This window comes from Lepidochelys olivacea (assembly GCF_965140295.1).
Source record: "Lepidochelys olivacea isolate rLepOli2 genome assembly, chromosome: 9".
Classification (NCBI taxonomy): Eukaryota; Metazoa; Chordata; order Testudines; family Cheloniidae; genus Lepidochelys; species Lepidochelys olivacea.
Genome location: NC_140419.1, coordinates 48,904,942 through 48,921,264, shown reverse-complemented (window position 1 = coordinate 48,921,264; position 16,323 = coordinate 48,904,942). Strand labels below are relative to the sequence as shown.

General features: G+C 41.6%; 1 protein-coding gene across 4 annotated transcripts in view; it reads left to right on the top strand.

Annotated features, from left to right (window-relative positions):
• Nucleotides 1-16,323, top strand: part of PPP2R3A (protein phosphatase 2 regulatory subunit B''alpha) — a 146,221-nt gene that overhangs the window by 55,813 nt on the left and 74,085 nt on the right. For all 4 annotated transcript variants that reach the window (XM_084639321.1, XM_084639320.1, XM_084639323.1 and 1 more), the window contains exon 3: nt 13,322-13,582. In XM_084639321.1, coding sequence (XP_084495447.1) covers nt 13,322-13,582 — 261 coding nt within the window. The remainder of the gene's footprint in view (nt 1-13,321; nt 13,583-16,323) is intronic.

Below are 16,323 nucleotides of genomic sequence, written 5' to 3'. Positions count from 1 at the left end.
TTCCTCACATTTGGCATGTTTGTAGATCCATTTGTCACTAAGCTGTGACAAGTGTGTATGACACTTGAATTTGCATTTATAATTTGTTATAAATGGTAGTGCTCCTTCTGTCAATTACTGAGCAGTGTGGGCGTAGCCTGATATGTAACTGGGGAATCATCCTCTAATGGGGATGTTTTTTGGTGGGGGGGCCTGCACAGGGGTCTGCTCTAGGCCCAGTGCTATTCAATATCTTTATCAGTGATCTGTAAGAATACCAAATCATTGCTGGTAAAGTTTTCAGATGATACCCAAATTGGTGGAGTGGTAAATGATAAGGACAAGTCAGTTCTACAGAGCAATCCAGATTGCATGGTAAGCCTTGAATGACATTCATTTTCAAACAGCTAAATGCAGGGTTATAGGTCTAGAAACCCAGAATTTAGGTCATGCTTATATAGAGTGAGATTGGATTTTGGAAAACAATGACTCTGAAATGGACTTAGCAGTCATGGTGGGTAACTAACTGGACATCAGCTCCCAGTCTAATGTGGTGGTTAAGTGAGTAAATGCAATCCTTGGATGTATGAGCAGGAGAATATCAAGTTGAAGCAGGGAGGTGTTTACCATTGCATATGGCCTTAGTGAGATCATTCCTGGGGTACTGTGTCCACTCCAGGTGTCCTCACTTCAAAAAAGATGTTGAGGTGTCCTCACTTCAAAGATGTTGAAAAATTGTAGAGGGTTTGGAGAAGAGCTACAAATGATTCAAGGTCTGGAAAACCAGCCTGACAGTGAGAGACTAAAGACACTCAATCTACTTAGTTTATCCAAGAGATGGCTAAGAGGCAACTAGGTCATGGTCTACAAGTCCCTACATGGAAGAAGAATTCTGATAGCAGAAAGCTCTTTAATTTTGCAGACAAGGCCAGAACAAAATCCAAGATTCCAAAGGCTGGAAGCTGAAGCTAGACAAATTCAGCCTCGAAATAAGGTTGATATTTTTAATAGGGTAATTGACCACTGGGAATAACTTTCCTAGGATGTGGTGGATTCTCTGTCACGGGAAATATTTAAATTGAGATTATATGTCTCTTTCTAAGGACCATGCTCTTGCTCAACTGGAATGTATGGGTTTGATGCAGAGAAACCTCAGTGAAGTTGTGTGGCCTGTGCTATGCAGGAGACCCCTTCTGGCCTCAAAATCTAAGGATCTATATGTAATTCGTTTCTGTCCTAAGATCCTTTCTGACTTCAGGAAAAAGAATGATTTTTGGAGGGCTGATTAGCAAATTACACATTTAATTTTGTGTTGCAAATGCAAAATGTGGCATTTTTATGTGTCGTGATACCTGTGAGAGGTGAAGTAACCTAGCTTGGTGTCTCTTGTTTCATGAGTTATCTGGTTACTAGGGCTGTGGCCTGGGGAATTGGTCTATGGCTTCACCAGTGAGTCAGGATGCTGTGCTACCACAGCAGCAGTGGGATAAAGGAAGATTGAGACTCATATATCCCAAGGCCAGAAGGGACCACTGTGATCATCTATTCTGATCTCCTGTATAACACAGGACAGAGAACTTCCCTGAAATAATTCCTATGGCATATCTTTTAGAAAAACATTCAATCTTGATTTAAAAATTGTCCTTTGTAAATTGTTCTAATGGTTAATTACTTTCACTATTTAAAGTTTACATCTTATTTCCAGTGTGAATATGTCTAGCTTCAACCTCCAGCCATTGGATCATGTTATTCCTTTCTCTGCTAGATTGAAGAGCCGATTATCAAATATTTGTTCCCCATGTATGTACTTGTAGACTGTAATCTTATATAGACTGAACCCCATCTCTTTGTTAAGATAAATAGATTGAGCTCCTTGAGTCTATCACCAAAAGGCATGTTTTCTAATCTTTTAGTCATTCTCTTGACTCTTTTCTGAACCCTCTCCAATTTTTATCCTCCTTCTTAAATTGTGGACACACTATTACAGCAGTGGTCGCATCAGTTCCAAATGCAGACGTAAAATTATCCCCTCTACTCCTACTCGAGATTCCCCTGTTTATACATCCAAGGATCGCATTAACCCTTTTGGGTACAACATTGATCGGGGAGTTTATGTTCAGCTGATTATCCACTATGACCTCCAAATCTCTCTCAGCATTACTGCTTTCCAGGATAAAGTTCTCCATCATGTAAGTATGGCCTATATTCCTTGTTCTTAGATGTACACATTTAGCTGTATTAAAATGCGTATTGTTTGCTTGTGCTCAGCTTACCAAGTGATCCAGATCGCTCTGTGTAAATGACCTATCCTTTTCATTATTTACCGCTCCCCCATTGTTGTGTCGTTCTCAGTGATGATTTTGTTTTCTTCCAGGTCATAGATAAAAATGGTAAGTAGTGTAGTGTAGTGCCAAGAACAAATCCATGAGGGATCACACTAGAAACATATCCACTTGATAATGATTCCTCATTTACAATTGGTTAGTCTCTAAGGTGCCACAAGTCCTCCTTTTCTTTTTGCGAATACAGACTAACACGGCTGCTACTCTGAAACCTTTTAAAACCTATCAGTTAGACAGCTTTTAATATGTGCCGTGTTAATTTAATATTGCTTTGTTTTTTTAATCAAAATGTTGTGCAGTACCAATTCAAATGCCTTACAGAAGACTTAAGTATATTACATCTACACTGTTACTTTTATCAACCAAACTTGAAATCTCATCAAAAAAAGAAATCAAGTTAGCTTGACAGGATATATTTTCCATAAACCCGTGCTGATTGATATTAATTATATTACCCTTCTTTAATTCTGTATTAATAGAGTTCCGTATCAGTTTCTCCATTATCTTGCCAGGGGACTGTGCAATACTGACAGGTCTGTAACTATGTATGTCATCCCATTTACGCTTTTCAAATATTGGCACAACACTAGCTTTCTTGCAGTCTTCTGGAACTTTCCCAGAGTTCCAAGATCTATTAAAAAACAACATTAATAGTCCAGAAAGCTCCTTAGCCAGCTCTTTTAAAACTCTTGGATGCAAATTATCCAGACTTGCTAACTTAAAAAATATCTAACTTTAGTAACTGCAGTTTAACAACCTCTTAAGATACTAGTGGAATGGAAAGCTTGTTATTATATGATATAACTATATCATTCTCCTCCGTACACACACACTATAGAACAGAAATATTTATTGAACACTTCTGCCTTTCCTGCATTGTTATTAATAATTCTACCATTTATTGGACCAGTATCGTTGTCAGGATTCATTTTGTTTCTAATATCCTTAAATAACTCCTTATTGACCTTAACTCTGCTCGCCATAGAGTTCTCCTTGTGTCCCTTGGCTTCCCTTATCAATTTTCTACAATTCCTAGCTTCTGAATTATATTCATTGCTATCAACTTGCCCTTTCTTCCATTTTTTATATTTAATTTTTAATTTTTTTTATAGCTGCCGGTTTGGCTTTCTTCCTCCATTGTGGGATTGTGGCTTTTTGGGTATTTAGTGTAAGGTATTCTTAAACAATTCCCAATTATCATTCATATTTTTCTGATTATATACTTCCTGCTAGCTGATTTGGCTCATAGTTGTTTTCAGCTTTTTGAAACTGGCCCTTTTCAAAGCACCGTGACCATGTGGCTTCCACCTTTATGGCCTAGAGGTCTGGAGTCAGCTAACCCTGGTTACTAAGTAGACACACCTGAGAGGGATCAGGTGGTTCCCCTATTAAAGAGCAGCTGGGAGTTCCAACTGGAGAAAGAGGGGACTACAGAGCTTTCTAGGCAGGAAGGTCTAAGAGAGACTTTGAAGAAATAGAAAGAAGGAATTACAAAGCTCTCCATCTGGGAGAGACTGAGCAAGCCTGAGGCCTTACAGAAGGAGCTGCTGCTGGAGACTTTTTGTTTTGGGACTTTTAAAGTTTTGCCTGGGCTCTGAAGTAAGAGCATGTAAACTGTTGTTCAAACACTTTTCTAGAAGTCTCCACTAGAGAGGGAGATATTGATGTAGAATAGAGTGTTTGGCTTCTCTTTGTGGGCTTTTAAAGTGAACTCATTGTTACCTCACAGAGAGGGAAACCAAGGTAGGCCAGTGCAGAGTGACCTCCGGCCCCAAGGGCGTGCTCAGGAGGTGGCTCCCAGACTACAAGTGTGTGTGTGTGTATTACTGATCTGGACTTAGTTCTGTTTGCACATTATAAATGTAATCAAGTCATGATCACTTTTACCGAAGCTACCAATCATTTTTAGTTCTATGATCAGTTCCTCTTTATCTGTTAAGACTAGGTCTAATATTGGAATCCCCCCTGGTTTTGAGTTAGGAAATTATTATCTATAATTTTTGAAATTCCAAGGATGTTTTAGTACTAGCAGCAGGAGACCTTCAGCACGTGTCACTCAGATTGAAGTCCTGTAAGATCAAACAGCTTTTTTCCCCTACACATTGTAGATAGGTGTGTAGGAACCTCTCATCCTGTTTCATAGTGTGGTTCGGTGGTATGTAGCAGACACCAACTAATACCCCATGTTATGCTTTATCTGTTAGGACATTGATCCATAAGCATTCAGGGTCATTTTCTTCTGAGTTATCAGACACTTGGAAACAGGTAATGTCAGTTTTGATGTAGAGAGCCGCTCCCTCTTTGCCTTCTTGATCTTTCCTAGATTATGACAATAGATTTTAACATTCCAATTGTGCAAATCATCCCACCAGGTTTCAATAATACCAGTGAAGTCAAATTTATGCTCATGAATGAGCAATTCCAATTCCTTGTTTGTTACCCAGGAACCTAACATTGGTATACAGGCAATTAAAGAATTTCTTCTCCTCATGTCCTTTGGTTCCTTGATTAATTTTTGCTTTCAGAATCTTTATTCTGGGCTAAATTAGTGCTCACATATTCTGTCTTTATTCTTCCCCCTTTGTTATTGGTTTAATGCCCTTCTGACTACCCTAGCTAGCTAGTTCCCAAGGAGATTCTGCTCACATGGAAAGCATCAAAACTGTACTGCTTAGAAGGTGGAGCAATGTTCCACAAAACCAAAACCTTCCACCCTAAACCAGTTACCTAGCCAGAGGTTCACTTCCAGAATCTTCTGCCTTCTGTCTTCCTTTGCTTGCATAACAGGAAGAATCCTAGAGAAGATTCGTTGGACATTCTTCTTTAGCACGCTTCTAAATTCCCTATTCTCTGTGAGATAGCCTGAAAGGCAGTGTCATTAGTGCCAATATGAACCATCACCAGTTGATCCTTACCTCTTAATTTCCAAAGCCTATCCAATCTTGGAGTGACGGCTTTTGTCTTGGCATTGGGATGGCAGCACACTGTCCTGTTGTCCGCTTGTCCTTTGCAGAATGTTTTAGATTCTTCTGAGTCCTGAATCCCAAACAAGGATTGTTTGTCTTCCTTAGACTGTTGGAGAATTCTGTACGGGCAAGCCTGTTTTTCATATAGGTTGGGCCGAGCTGCGATCTACATATATGTCCCATACATCTCTCTGTTCCCTTGGACCAGCTGGATCTTGAGAGGTGTCTTCCACAATTTCCATGTTGAAGACTTGGTATCGATTGGAAAATTCTAGCTGTGTGAAATTCCTCCTGGACTACTTCTCTCTGACAGCCACACCCTGTCCATCCTCCTCTGTTTCCAGCTTTGTAGAATGTTGCCATGACCTCTTTCCCCTGGTTATAAACTGCCAGGTCTCCTCTCTGACTTCTTCTCTCTGTGACATTTTGGTGGTCAGCTCCATTCTTTCTTAAACCTGTGGGGGCCAATATTTCCTGAGCCTGGCTGTCTAGGAACACCTCAGTGTCTCTGATTCTCAGGAGCGTCTCTTCTTGACTCTCCAATCCAAGAATCTTTCCCTCCAGCACAGCCACTAAACTTGTACTTTATGCACAGAAGTCCCTTCTGGCTTCAGGCAGAAAAGAAAACATGGCGCATCCATCACAGGTCACCCCCACTGTTCCGTTGCTGGTCACCTTGAAATTGCACATAGACCTGAACCTGAAAGGAAAGCCTCTCTTGCTCCCGCTCCAGACCCCCTCTGAAACTTCCCTGTTAGCTGCCTCTGTTCATGGCTCTCAAGCTTGCCTGGCAAGTGACTTTTTACATCAAGTCTCCCTGCTTAGATCAGCTCAGCCCCACCCCTCACTACCAGGGAACCATTAACCACTCTGAGACTTCAAACTGCAGGACTGATCAAACTCCAAAGTCCAGAGTCTCTCAGCCATTTCTAAGGCACCACCGAGAGACATGTCTCAGCTGCTCACTACAATAGATTACACGAAAATCTCAGCTTTCATTTTAAAAAAAAGGTTCAGTTTCTAGCCCTCATGGTTTTGGAAGAAGCTTGAAAAGGTGAAGTGATTGTGTACGAAAGCTGAGAAGACAGAAGGCAAAGAAGAGAACCCAACATGTATAATTTTTAAATCTCATTACTTCTAAGTAGGCTGTCAAGCAATTAAAAAATTAATTGCTGTGAAACAATAATAGAATACCATTTATTTAAATAGTTTTTGAAATTTTCTATATTTTCAAATATATTGATTTCAGTTACAACACAGAATACAAAGTGTACAGTGCTCACTTTATATTTATTTATTACAAATCTTTGCACCATAAAAAACAAAAGAAATAGTATTTTTCAGTTAATCTAATACAAGTACTGTAGTGCAATCTCTTTATCATGAAAGTTGAACTTACAAATATAGAAGTACAAAAATTTACTGAATTAAAAAATAAAACAATGTAAAACGTTAGTCTACAAGTCCACTCAGTCCTACTTCTTGTCCAGCTAATCACTCAGATAAACAAGTTTGTTTACATTTGCAGGAGATAATGCTACCCACTTCTTGTTTACAATATCACCTGAAAGTGAGAACAGGCATTCGCATGGCATTGTTGTAGCTGGCATTGCAAGATATTTATGTGCCAGATGCACTTAAGATTCATATGTCCCTTCACGCTTCAGACATCATTCCAAAGGATGATAACAGCTTCTGCTCGATAACGATTCAAAGCAGTGCGGACCGACACATGTTCATTTTCATCATCTGAGTGAGATGCCACCTGCAGGTTGATTTTCTTTTTTGATGGTTCAGGTTCTGTAGTTTCCGCATCTGAGTGTTGCTCTTTTAAGACTTCTGAAAGCATGCTCCACACCGCATCCCCCTGAGATTTTGGAAGGAACTTCAGATTCTTAAACCTGGGGTCGAGTGATGTAGCTATCTTTAGAAATCTCACATTGGTACCTTCTTTGTGTTTTGTCAAATCTGCAGTGAAAGCGTTCTTAAAATGAACAACACGCGTTGGGTCATCATCCAAGACTGCTGTAACATGAAATATATGGCAGAATGTGGGTAAAACAGAGCAGGAGATATATAGTTCTCCCCCACAGAGTTCAGCCACAAATTTAATTAATGCATTATTTTTTTAAAGAGCATCATCAGCATGGAAGCATGTCCTCTGGAATGGTGGCCGAAATGTGAAGGGGCGTACTAATGTTTAGCATGTCTGGCATGTAAATACCTTGCAATGCCGGCTACAAAAGTGCCATGCGAATGCCTGTTCTCATTTTCTGGTGACGTTGTAAATAAGAAGCAGGCAGCATTATCTCCCATAAATGTAAACAAACATGTTAGTCTTAGTGACTGGCTGAACAAGAAGTAGGACTGAGTGGACTTGTAGGCTCTAAAGTTTAACATTGTTTTATTTTTGAGTGCAGTTATTTAACAAAAAATCTACATTTGTAAGTTGCACTTTCATGATAAAGAGATTGCGTACAGTTCTTGTATGAGGTGAATTGAAAAATAATATTTGTTTGCCATTTTTACAGTGCAAATATTTGTAATGAAAATGCTATAAAGTGAGCACTCTACTGTGTATTCTGTGTTGTAATTGAAATTAATATATTTGAAAATGTTGAACATCCAAAATATTTAATAAATATCACTTTGTATTTAATTGTGAATAATTTTTTAATCATGATTAATTTTTTGAGTTAATCACATGAGTTAACTCTGATTAATTGACAGCCCTACTTTTAAGCCAATTTTCTTATTCACCACTTTTGAATACTTGGAGCTGGCAATATGGAGGTTGTAGAAGGCCTTGCTCTCTGTGCCAGTGAGGTTGTGATGCACCAGATAGCTGGGGAGTGAGTAGATTGCCCAGAGGCCAGGGCTGTTTGTGTGGGAGGGCAGAGTTGATGAAGTCTTGTGCCACCATGCTGTGTAAAGGAATTTTGTGAATGATGTGAGTCTATGCCTATAATGGAGAGTAGGGGAGAGAAGAGAAGGGGGCAACCCTGTGTTGTGATGGTCCAGGACCAGAGCGTTCTGGGTTGAGTCAGGAATGTTTCGGCTCCCTAGAGAAATCTTGTTCCTGATGGAAGTGATATCTTTGGTCCTGTGGTTATGGGGGCTGGGGCTGGATAGAAAGCAGTATCACAAACCCCAAATGTTAAAAAGAAGAGTCAGACCCCTTTAAAACAAGTAATTTGCTTTGGGTTCTTTTTCTTACCTTTCTGGTTTCTGGGCCATTGTGGGCACATGGATCGTGTTTTTCTATATTTCTCCACAGCCATGAGGGCTAGAAATGTCACTTCTTTTTTTCAGTGGAAGCTGAAATTTGCATATAGTAACATGACTCCAGGAGCTGGAGTCATGTTAAAATAAATAAGTAAAATACCTACTTATTTTCCTACTTACTTAAATGTTTTACGTAAAATATCAGTTATTGCGAGGCTCACAATAAAATCACAAGAGTTGGCAATGTTGGGATTGTCATAGCCTCTGTTTCAGTTATGATTATTTGCACTAATGTAGCATGTTAGAGGCCCCTGCTGAGATTTCCCATTGCACTGAGCACTGTACCGACATATAGGAGGAGACTGGTGCTTCCAGAAAAACTCTCCCCAGATAGGAAAGACAGATCAGGGGAACCAGAGACTCAGGGAGGGGAATGGCTTGCCTGAGGTCACCCAGCAGGTCAGTGCAGAGCTGGGAGTAGAATCCAGGTGGATGAGTACTAGAAGTAGGGCTGCTGCCACACCCCCTGGCTTGAAGTGGTTTCCATTATATACAGGGTTTACAGTTTGTTTAAACGGCTCTCAGCACCCCCACTGTACAAATTGTTCCAGAACCCCTTTCCAGGTGTCCTGGGTCCAGATCTAAGGCCTGATTCACTAACCATGCTGCCTCACCTTTGAAAACTGGTACTGAGTGAATTGGAAGTTACTGAAAGCTGGCGCAGGTCTCCTGCTGCGTCTGTGTTGTGAGGGCGGAGAAGAGAATTGGAGAGGCTCAGGAACCTGGCCTTTGAGCTCTTGGGTCTAATCCAGTCCCATATAGAGCTTGTGTGTTACTATGCTGTGGTTAGCAAGCATACATGTACGCACACATTCCCACTCTGTGATGAGAGGGAATCCTGTGGAGGGAAGAAGTCCTCTCTGCTTACAGGGGGAAAAGTGAAGAGAGAGTTAGCAGATAAGAAATCCTCCCCTGCCCCCTACCATCTCTGAGAGGCTAGCTTTACAGGACCCTGTGGGACAGACAGAACGGTGTGCCAGCAAACTGAATGGAAAATTGCAATCAGAGAGGCTCCAGCAATTGCATTGCTTTCACTTTTTAAAAATAATTTCCTGGCAAGTTAAAGTGTTTAAAATGTGTTAGGAAAAAGGCTCCATGTTCCTAGAAAATACCAAAAGCAGCAAAGACGAATGACTACCTCATTAGCCACCCATAAATTCTGCTTCTATTTAATTAGATTAAACAAGGTTCCTTCTTCATAAAATTTTTTTTTAAATATTTGGAATAATTTTAGCAAACAGTAACCAAAACTATTTGAACATTTACTTACCAGCTCCTTTAAAAAAAATACCTTAAGTGAAACCACGGAAGAGTAAATAAATATGACTTACTCCCATCATACCTCCTGATACCTGGGTGCAGAGGAGGAGGAAGAGCCATAGAAGGGCAGCAGATGGACAGGACAGGAAGAGAGCCTGCGTACATCACTTCAGGGTACTGGGATGGCTTCCAGAAGGAAGAGGTTCCCAAACTCTAAGTGAGGTGACTGCCCTTGGGCAGCAGTAGTTGCCGGAGGGCAAGGAGGTATATTAGCACAGAAGGTTCCTGCCTGGAAGGGTATTGTCTTCATCTCCCTCCGCCATACAAAAAAGGCCTTCTGCTTCCTCCTCTCATTGAGTTCGATCTTCCCAGGGCCACCTGCCCTATTCTAGAACCCTGCTGTCGGGAAAGGATTGAGCCCACAGGCCCTATGTCAAGGAGAGCTGAGCCTGGTGGTGTTTCTTCTTAGGAACATTGACACCTCTTACAACAAATGTCTGTGTAATACTAGAATTGTGAACAATAGTATAATGATGCTAGTATTTTTTTCCCATCATGGGTTGTCAGGGTTCCTTCCCCACTCTGAACTCTGGGGTACAGATGTGGGGACCCGCATGAAAGACCCCCTAAGCTTATTCTTACAAGGTTAGGTTAAAACTTCCCCAAGGCACAGACTCCCTTCTTGCCTTGGGATCGCTACCATCACCAAGTGATTTAACAAACAATCAGGGAAAGGACCACTTGGAGTCCTATTCCCCCAAAATATTCCCCCAAGCCTATACACCCCCTTTCCTAGGGAGGCTTGAGAATAATATCCTAACCAATTGGTTACAAAATGATCAAAGACCCAAACCCCTGGGTCTTGGAACAATGGAAAAATCAGGATTTTATTCAAAGAGAAAAAGGTAAAAGAATCACCTCTGTAAATTTAGGCTGGTAGTTAACCTTACAGAGTAGCAGAAAATTCAAAGAGCACAGAGGAACCCCCTCTAGCCTTAGTTTCAAAGTTACAACAAAACAGGGACAAACCTCCCTCTAGCAAAGGGAAAATTCACAAGTTGAGAAAACAAAGGTAAACTACTATGCCTTGCCTGCCTGTTACTTACAAGTTTGAAATATGAGAGACTTGTTCAGGAATATTTGGAGAACATGAATTGATGTCCGGTCCCTCTTAGTCCCAAGAGCGAATGACCACAGAAACAAAGAACCCAAAACAAAACCTCCCCCTGCAAGATTTGAAAGTATCTTCTGTCCCCATTGGTTCCTTTGGTCAGGTGCCAACCAGGTTACTTGAGCTTCTTAACCCCTTACAGGTAAGGAGGAATTTAGGCTACCCCTATGGTTATGACATGGGTTCTTTTGGCTACATATTTTTAGCAGTATGGATGTGTGATCTTTGATTTGTGGGCTACTATGTATCCTACCCATGAGACAGACTTGCACTGTGTTTTTTATGCATTCCTCAGAGGGCAAAGTTAAGGTTGTTTTGGTGTCAGCTTGGTGACTATTGTTCAGTAGGGCTGATTTGCTAGAGGATTTGACTATGAGCATATTTTTGGGTGGGAATGTGGAAGAAGGTAATGGATGTGTGCACACAGCTTTATTCTATATTTCTTGGGTTTTGTGGTTTTGACTTTGGCATTGTTGTCTCTTGGCAACCTTAACTGATTTACACAAAGTGTTTTTTGTTTGAAGTTCCTTGTCTTTTACAAATGTTTCAAATAAAGACATTGAAAAAACATAGACAGGAAGCTTAAAGTTTATTTTTAAAAAATAACATATGGTTATCCAATTAGCCTCCATGAAACTTTCTCTGATGTTGCATGTGGCAATGACACTGTCCCTAATAAAGTTGTCTTGCTATTTTCCATTGTTCACAATGGAACTGAAGCCAGGTGTCTCCCAGGAAAAATGGCCACCCTTTGGTTCTGTAGTTAGGAGACTGGACAAGAAAGTGTTCGGTGCCAGGGGAATGTTGACATCACAGGTGGGCTCATCAGCCCTCTTTTTCTGCTGTGTTACTGTAAACTAGTTAAGTAAGCTAGTTAATTGTTAATAACTTTGTTTTTTTCCAACAAAAATAAGGTATTATTTATCAGTGTGTAGTTTTGATGACTATTTTCTATTTCACATTTAAAGTGTTCAAAAAAGCCCCAGAACAAAGATCCCCATGTAATGTCTTTTAAAAAAAAAGTTTTTAAAAAAATTCTAAATTTACAACCTCATAATTTAGTTATTTCAAAAGTACTTAAAATTAGAATATGCTCAGGCTTATAATTTTCATTACTTTTCTCCAAAAAATATTAAAGTGAACAGAACTAAAAGACTACAGAGGTTCATTAAAGGGATGGCCTAGTGTGCCTCCCTAGCAACTGTACATCCATTATAGGCAGAATGGTGAATGGAATGAGATTGCATAGTGAATGAGGCAGGGGTCTACAGGGGGAGAAAGGATGCTCTTGTGGACTGGGACACAGGACTACCAGCTTCTATCTCTGGTTCTGCCACAGATTTCCTGTTTGGTGTTACGCAAATAACCTAGGCCCAGATTCAGGAAAGCACTTAAGCACCTGCTCAAGTCTTGTCCTTAGCTATCTGCTTAAATGCCTTTCCTACAAAGAAATACTTTTCTGAACTGGGACCTTAAGCCAGACTTTTCAGATGTGACTACTAATTTTGTGCTCCTTCTCTCCTGGGTGCTCTCCTTGAGAACAATTTTCGAAAGTGCTAACGGCTCACAATTCCAATTGAAGTCCATGGCAGCTGCCAGTGCTCATCATCTCTGAAAAATCAGGTCTTGGGCATCTCAGTTTTAGGCACCCAGTCACTAAGGCTCCCAGAATTTTGAGACACTCTTGCAAATCTTGGCTTTAATCTCTTTGGGCCTCAGTTCTTCTATCTGGAAAAGGGGATAATAATACTGCCTTGCTGTTGTGGCTGTTGTGAGGGTGAATTCAGGCCCTCAGGAACTGTAGTGATGAACCCCATAGAAATAAGCTTCTATTTCCATGAAGAAATTAAAAAAAAAGTGCAACAACTCGTTCAGTGCAAGAGTTGGCTGCTGTGCAGTTAACAAGGCATGGAGGCCACACACTGAATGATGAGGATGAAAAGAAATATTGAACAGGGGGCTTCACTCCCTGAACACCAACCATCGTGTGCACTGAATGAGGCAGAGGTCCTGTGGAAAAAGTAATATGTGATTGAAATTTGTATCATAATGCACATATACTGATGGACGGAGCTAAGGTTGTACAGACAGCTTTAATCTTGCATTTCCTAGCTTTTGGATGTTTGACTTTGCAACCTTAATAATAATTTTAACATGGGACTTTTGTATCATGTAATACACACACCTGAATTACTAAGTATTTTTGATGCTCGTCAATGTCTTGTGCATTTGGAACAGGAGGGTCCACACACCCCCTCTTTTTTTTAAAAAATTTTATATGGTAGGAAAAGTATTTATTTCTTGCATTATCTTTTCAGGTTCAAAATAAACAAGAGAAGAAGCCTGGGACTCCATCCCCAACCCCTTTGAAATCAGCAATCAGCCCACGACCTCTTGTGACTGTGAATAAAGTCATTATCAATGCCCCTGTCTCCATAAACATTCCACGTTTCTACTTCCCCAAAGGGCTTCCAAGTGTCTGCAACAATCATGAGGAGACCATTGCCAGGATCGAAGCATCCTTTACAGAGTTTGAAGATGAGAAAGCAAACATTTATGAAATGGGGAAAATTGCCAAGGTAAATGTAACCATTCACTGGGTCACTCACAGTTTGGGAAACAGTGAAACATTAATTAAATTTCTCAACTATTTGCTCAATTCTAGTTGCAGTTTTATATTTTTCTGTTCACAATGAGCAAATGTACTTACAGTTTGAATCACTTTTGTTAGATTAAGGAAACAACAAAACAAGAATGAACACAATTAAAGTCTCCATGGGAGAAGGACGAAGTGTGTCACCTCTGATATACGCTGAGTCAAATCTGACTCACAAAATGGCAGCTTCCCTGGCCAACAGGCAGACCCCTTAGAAATGCAAAGGAGTTTAACAGAGAACACAGTCACAACTGTTACATACAGCACGGTTGCAAATAATTTGTCCAGGGCATATAGAGCTAAATTCTGACCTCACATGCTGGTGCAAATCCGGACTAACTGTTGGAATAAATGGGTTTATACCAGGATTAGACTGGTGTGAGATCAGGAACTGATCCTTTGCCTGTTTTTCTGTTCACTAATTGTCCATAAACAGGTTCAGATTTTCTCAACTTTATTTGTAATTTGAAATTATTCACCAAACTTCTATAATTTTTAGCCTTTATATTTTTAATGAGTGCTTCATTATGAGCATTCAGGATCTGAAACTAGGAATTCATGCTGTTGGTTAGTTTTGATTGGAAACCTATCACAGACCCAGGTCCGCAGATGCATTGGTGCTAGTCTGTGCCACTAGGCAGGAGTGCTGGTGTACTTCAACTGCAGATGTTACCAGTTGCCTTATTTGAGATCAGTTCTCTTCCACTGTGATCCTGAGATGGCACAAAGCAGGCCTAGTCTATGGCTATGATTACACTTGATGCTAGGGCTGTGATTCCCAGCGTGTGTAGAGGTACTTTCACCAGCTGTCATCGAGCTGGTATGCTAAAAATAGTAGTGTACCCAGGGTAGCATGGACAATGGTGAGCAGCGGCATAGGCTCGTCATGCCAAGTACATACCCAAGGGGTACAGGCAGGTTTGTAGTAGGGGACACTGGTAACACCACCTCTAGCACAACAGCTGTAGCTCACGAAAGCTTAGTCTCTAAGGTGCCACGAGTCCTCCTTTTCTTTTTGCGAATACAGACTAACACGGCTGCTACACTGAAACCAGTCTCTTTTAGCGCATGATTAGCAGAAGAAGGATGTGACCAGCTAAACCCCATGTTGCACTGATCCTTGGATGCTCAGTTTGTATAATGCAGACATAGGAGTTCAGCAGCTTTAGAGTCCTAACGCTCTGCAAATGAGAGCCTAGATCTGGGGAACAGAACCCCTGGTTCAGGAACAATTTGCCACGTTACCCTATTTTTCCATGTTTCAAGCATGTACTCTCCTCAGGCTGTTAATGCACTAGCAACCATAACATAAATTCTCATTTATTCAGAGTATATTGTTCATTGATGCTGGAACAGTGACGCTCCATCCAGGAGGGGCATTCTAGTTTCATGAGCAAAAATTTTGTGAAGGTAGAGACTGGCTTTGTAATAAATATGACAGCAGCTGTCAGAACACACCCTCTGAGGAGATGCCCAGGAAACCATCAAGTGTGGGACAAAAAAGTTCAATGACTCATATTATGTGTCATGCAAGGGCAGCAAAGGTGTCTGTCTGGGCCCTTGCCAGACTCAAAGCAGAAAAAGCAGCACGGCTGTGCAGAGGAGACAAGTGCTTCAATCACTGATACGCTGAGACATTGCTGGGTCAGCACATTATCTGATGACATCAAGCTGTGTCAAGGTCCACTGCTGCAATACAGTAGAACTGATTCGACTCTAGATTCAGAGTTCTGAAGCAAGTGCAATAGAACCTGCCGCCTTTATAAATAAAACAGCACAACATGAGTCTCCGTCCTTTCTCACTGCATACCTAGTCCTGGCTCATGTACAGTGGACTGAAATCAGGATGGTCAGATCCAAAAGTAGTTATTCAGCTGGCTGGTGTTCTGGTAGGAAGAGGGACAACCACAGGAAGAAGTCAGGGGAGGGTGCCAAGGAGAGAACTTTGTTCAACATAAAAAAAGAGAGGCTGTGAGAGAGGCTTTCAGTGGAAGGTGGGGCTTGTATCTCAATTAGTGTTTCCTAGCGTTTCCCCTTTCCAACCAGAATCACTTTGGTCGTGCCTGGATTCAGCTTGAGCCAGCTGCTCCTTAATCCAAGAGCCGATCTCTTGTAGGTATTCTGACCTCTTGGTGGTGGTTGCATCAATTGAGAATGAGAGAGAGAGTTGAGTGTTGTTGGCATGCTGTTGCCAGCGGAGCCTGTGGTCCCCCAGTGGTCTCATGGAGATTTTGAGGAGAAGCGGGGATAGTGTGACTCCACAAGGGCCTTCAGAGAGGAGGAGCAGTTACCCATCTCACTCTCTGGACAGGAATGATAGGGGCTGGAGCTACAACAGAGCTGGGCTATCTGCTCCTGCTATGTCACAGGGCCTTGTGGTGCACTTGTCAAAGGCTGCAGGGAGGGCCAGAACTATGAGTAGGGTAATGCTTAATTTGTGCCAGGTCAGAGCCCCCGGCACCTCTGGGCCTGGCAGGTCAGAGCCCCGGCACCTCTGGGCCTGGCAGGTCAGAGCCCCGGCACCTCTGGGCCTGGCAGGTCAGAGCCCCCGGCACCTCTGGGCCTGGCAGGTCAGAGCCCCGGCACCTCTGGGCCTGGCAGGTCAGAGCCCCGGCACCTCTGGGCCTGGCAGGTCAGAGCAGGGTTGCCAACTTGCTAATCGCA